Genomic DNA, 5,388 nt, shown 5'->3' on the forward strand with positions numbered 1-5,388 from the left:
CTCACAAGTGTCTCACAGAAGCTTTGCACTTCCCCTGCAGCAGTGACCCCTCACTGCAGGAGGTTCCTGCATTCTCCAGGCTCAGGAATGGATCCTGCATTCCAGGCAAGTTTGGGTAGTGCAGGAGAGGCAGACAGGAAGGTCGGATCCTGGGGCATGAGGAGCAGTGTTCAGGCACCCCCAGCAGTGGGCATGCCCCATGTGCCACGCTGAGGCATGTTCCCATGAGGGAAACTTCTCAGACAGCCTCTGGTTTGCCCAGGCTCTGCAGCCACACTCCAGGAACACCTCCTCCTCCTCCACCTACAGACATCAACTGCTCTCCATTGCTGGGCTCTGTCCTGCTTGTAAGGATTGGTTAAAGCCCTGAACCATCACCTTGCTTCTTGCTGACTTCCCTCCACCCTCCCTCACCTCCCTGCACACTGCTCATTGCCACCAGTAACTCCCTGAAGAGTTAAGGAGCTCTCCAGGCTTTCCTCAGGGGGTGACCATGTTTCTCCATTGACCATTGATGGATCCATGGAGTGCCAGGTGTGAGGTTCCTGCAGAGGCAGAGCTGCCCCTGGGCAGAGCCCTGCTGCCGGGAGGGGTGTGCAGGGCAGAGCTGAGCACACAGCCCATGGGATGGGCTCTGGGAGCACTGAGAGGGAGCAGAGCTGGGCCCAGAGCAGCAGCTCCTGGCAGGGACAGCTCCAGGCGGCAGAGACATGGGCAGGGAGTGGGGGGAAAGGGCAGCCCAGGCCTGGGGAGGGTGCGTTCAGGCAGCTCTCTTGGTGCCTGGCACTGGAGGTGGCTGCTGGCCATGCTCTGCTGGGCACAGTCCTTTGCTTCTCCCCATGAGAGCCCCGTGATCTGCCCTTTGAAACCGTGCTGCCCTGCTCTCAGCACAGGACAGGTGTTTGTGGGGGTTCTTCAGATCAATTTGTGTGTGAAGGCATCTTACAGACACTGCAAGTGAAATCAGAGGGCAAATGGGAAAGGACTGATGGACACTGCAGCTCCCCTGGCTCTGCACTAAGTTATAAAGAGCTGAGAACTTCTCCCTGTTTCAATACTCTTCTGATTTTCGGTCATACAGAGAATGATTTATACCCAAAAAAAAACAACTCAGCAGTGTTATGCCAGGAAATAAATAACACAGAGCAGTTGACGTCCAGCTCCCCCAGCCTCTCCCCACAGGCACCGTGTTCCAGTCCCTGCCTGTCCTGAGTGCCCACTGCTAAACCCACTCCTGCTTTCCAATAGCGTTCCTGAATTGGGGATCTGAAACCTGGATGGAGTATTCCAGAGCATCCCTTCCCTTGTTCTCCTGCCGTGCTCCTGGTCATACAGCCCGCCATGCTGCTGTCCTCCCTTGCTGCCAGGGCACACGCTGCCTCCTGTCCAGCTCCTGCCCACCCAGCCCTTTCCCATGGGCTGCTCCCAGCCAGGCAGCCCCAGCCTGGGCCATTGCAGGGGAGTCCCCTGCAGGCACCCCTGTGTCCCCTGCTCTCCTGCCCAGGACACCCTGAGAGCTCTGCAGCCCCCCCATGCCATCCCATCTCCCCACACCAGCACAACAGCCCCGGCCCTTGGGCTCCTCAAGAGCTCTTCCTGCTCCAGGCACAGAGCAGCCATCCCAGAGCTGGAGCAGCCAGAAAGCTGATTTCATTCCCCTTCATTCCTGCCATGGGAGCACATAGCACACAGAAGAAGTTGCTGCAGGATCATTTATTTCCCTTAAATAGAGTGGGACACCCCCACTGACACAAAGTCCATGGGTCACACAACATGAGCGGCTACCTAAGCAGGAGGAGATGAAAACTGACATTTCTATGAAGACAACATCACCAAAAACTGAAACAGGAAAACAACTGTAAAGCAGCAAAGACAGACTTGGCCTGTCAGGACCTACAGTGGCAGCCCTTTCCAGGTTAAAGCAGGCAGTGTATGGCTGCTGAAACACATCCAGTCACCAGCTTCCTCAGAGCATCCTTGAGCTCCTGGTTCCTCAGGCTGTAGATGAGGGGGTTCACTGCTGGAGGCACCACCGAGTACAGCACTGACAGCACCAGATCCAGGGATGGGGAGGAGATGGAGGGGGGCTTCAGGTAGGCAAATGCTGAAGTGCTGAGAAGCAGGGAGAGCACGGCCAGGTGAGGGAGGCACGTGGAAAAGGCTTTGTGGCGTCCCTGCTCAGAGGGGATCCTCAGCACGGCCCTGAAGATCTGCACATAGGACCCCACAATGAACACAAAACAGCCAATAGCAATCAGGGCACTAAGCACAACAAGTCCAACTTCCCTGAGGTAGGAATGTGAGCAGGAGAGCTTGAGGATCTGGGGGATTTCACAGAAGAACTGCTCCACAGCATTGCCTCGGCAGAGGGGCAGTGAAAATGTATTGGCTGTGTGCAGCAGAGCATAGAGAAACCCAGCGCCCCAGGCAGCTGCTGCCATGTGGACACAAGCTCTGCTGCCCAGGAGGCTCCCGTAGTGCAGGGGCTTGCAGATGGCCACGTAGCGGTCGTAGGACATGGTGGTGAGGAGAAAATACTCTGCTGAAATGAAAAAGAGAAAGAAAAAGAGCTGTGCAGCACAACCTGTGTAGGAGATGACCCTGGTGTCCCAGAGGGAATTGGCCATGGATTTGGGGACAGTGGTGGAGATGCAGGCCAGGTCCAGCAGGGAGAGGTTGAGGAGGAAGAAGTACATGGGGGTGTGGAGGTGCTGGTCGCAGGCTGTGCTGGTGATGATGAGGCCGTTGCCCAGGAGCGCAGCCAGGAAGATGCCCAGGAAGAGCCAGAAGTGCCAGAGCTGCAGCTCCCGCCTGGCTGCGAATGGCAGGAGGAGGAAGTGGGTGATGGAGCTGCCGTTGGACATCTGCTGCCTCTGGGCATGGGACACTGTCACAGGAGAAAAAGGCAGTGACAGGTTAGGACAGGAGGGATGTCAGATACAGAAGTTCAATTTACACACTCACAACTGTGAACACTTCCAGGCTACAGAAGAGAGGCTCAGTGTGAGTTGGTTGTGATTGTCTGTGAGGTTGTTTGGTTTGTTTGTTTTCCCGGTGTCACAGCTGACAAGTGACATTTTAGGGATAAATTTGTTAAGAAGTATTTTGAAGGCAACTGTGAAGAACTGTGTGTGCTCAGCTCTGCCCTGCACACCCCTCCCGGCAGCAGGGCTCTGCCCAGGGGCAGCTCTGCCTCTGCAGGGGCTCAGCAGCAGCTCACACAAGTCCTGACAAGACTCTCGGTGCCTTCTCCAAAGCAGAGAAGGAAATTCCCAGCTCCCACTGCCCAACCTGCCCACCAAGAGTGGAAAACATCAGAGCTCAGGATCCTTCCCTATCAGGCAATCGCTGCCTCAGTGTCTTTCAGAAGGACCCTCTGCAAACATGCTCAGAGTGATGTGGAGCTGTGAGCAGCCCTGACCCACACAGCACCCTCTCCAGTGCACAAGAACACTTCTACTGCCCTGCCAGGGGTTGTTGCTTACCCCCAGCGCCTCTCCCCCAGCGCCGTGGGGAGCTCCCAGGCAGGCTGAGTGCTGACCCTGGCAGGCATCAGAGTCCCTGCCCCTGCACACAGCCCCTGGGCTGCAGGCACCCTGCTCGCAAGGACAGCGCTGGGCACCCCTGCCTGCACACCCACATTCACAGCCTGCAGCCAGCCCCGGGACAAGGGACCTGCCTTGTCCTGTCCCTCGCATGGTGCAGAGGGAAGCCCTGCTCTGCAGCACATCCTGCTCCTTATCTACACAGAGAAACCAAGAGAGTCCTCCTGACAGATCCCATGGACTGTCCGAGGCAGCAGCTTGAGCAGATCCCTCCAGGAACTGCAGCTGCATTGCCCTGCACCCAGAGCCTTACCATGCACAGGGCTGGGAAGGTTTCTCCTGCAGGGAGCTCTCAGCATCCTCCACTGCCAAGTGCCTTTAAGCTCTCTGAGGCTCGCAGGTCTCCCCTGGGTGCCTGCAGGCAGTGCCCCAGCCCTGCTCCTGGCCAGAGCTGTCTCTCTGCAGCACTGCCCGCTTGCCAGCATCTCTCTGTGTCCCAGGAGCCAGGCCCAGGTCATCAGGAGAGGCCCAGCCCAAGGTGGCTCTGCCTCTGTCCTGCTGGGCTCCCTCCAGGGCTCCCTGGGGCTCCAGGGGAACCCCATGGGAAACAGCCTGAAGCAAGCACTGATGTTCCCTCCCTCAGCTGGCAGACACACTGCCTGCCTGCAGTGTCATTGCTCTGCTGAGAGACAGAGATTGGTCTGAACAATGAGATTTTGTAGGATCATGAAACCATTTATTTTGGAAAGGACACTTTAGAACATTGAGTCCACCATTAACCAAACACTGGCAAGTCAACACATGAACCATGTCCATTAGAGCATATCTTTTAAATACCTCCAGGGATGGTGACACAACCACTTCTGCAGGCAGCGTATTTCTTGTCCCATTATTAGACAGGACAGGCAGGCCAGGACAGGCTGGGATCTCCTTTACCCTTGCTGAAGGAAGGGATTCAGCCCGGTCAGCTGACCCATCTCATCCTGGGATTGCAGCCCTGGGGCTGGAAGGGGATTCAGCTCCATCCCATAAACACCAGAAACCCACAGGAGCTCTCACTTCCTCAGAAGGTGAAAATGTACCATTATGTAGATGATGTCTTAATCAGAGATTCCCCCACAAAGGCAGGGGAAGCAGGAACAGCAGTGTGGGAAGCACTACAGGATGTCAAAGTTCCACCTGAGCAATGTCAGAAGACAAGTAGAAACCAGCACATCAACGCTCCCACCCAACTTGGTGTTGGCCGCAAATTTACACATCCCAGTATGGAGCAGTGTGGACCAGTTTGCACCAGTACAGACCGACATAGGCCACTATGGCCCCAGATACTGCTGGGGTTTCAATATCCCAGTGCTCCCAGTCCCTGCTGCAGGTCTTCCCACTTGCAGCTGTGCTCAACTCCCAGTCCCTTCCAGTGCTCCCACTACCTGCTGCAGGTGCTCCCAGTCCTTCCCAGTCCCTCCCAGTGCTCCCAGTCCCTGCCACAGGTGCTCCTGCTCATCCCCCACCAGACCTCCTTGGTCTTTTTCAGAAGGACACCCCAAATTAGGCAACCCCCACTCTGGGGCTGGCCCTGCCGACTGCCTGATAGCAGAGAGGGGGGGAGTTGGGGTGCCCCATGGGGTGTGATTTGGGGGCAACAAGGAGCAATTTGGGGCTGGGTGGCTTTTGGGGGGGAAGCAGCTTTCTAGGGGCACCCCCAGTTGGGGGTGGGGGTGTTTGGTGGGGCCCCTCCAGGATTTTCGGTCCTCGGGTTCATTTGGCAGGGCCCATGGTGATGGTGGGGTGCAGTTCACTTTGGAGGTGCTACAGGCCCCCCATTTGGGGGTCCTGCCTGCTTGTC

The 5,388-nt window shown here is 56.8% G+C and overlaps 1 protein-coding gene across 1 annotated transcript; it reads right to left on the minus strand.

Annotated features, from left to right (window-relative positions):
- Window positions 1-1,916: 1,916 nt before the first annotated feature.
- Window positions 1,917-2,864, minus strand: LOC308228502 (olfactory receptor 14A16-like; the record flags this gene model as incomplete). Its single annotated transcript, XM_080631889.1, has 1 exon — window positions 1,917-2,864. One exon carries the CDS (start codon window positions 2,862-2,864, stop codon window positions 1,917-1,919), a length of 948 nt encoding a protein of 315 aa, XP_080488015.1.
- Between the last annotated feature and the right edge of the window lie 2,524 nt (window positions 2,865-5,388).

Source organism: Psittacula echo (assembly GCF_963264785.1).
Source record: "Psittacula echo genome assembly, chromosome: 19".
NCBI lineage: Eukaryota > Metazoa > Chordata > Aves > Psittaciformes > Psittacidae > Psittacula > Psittacula echo.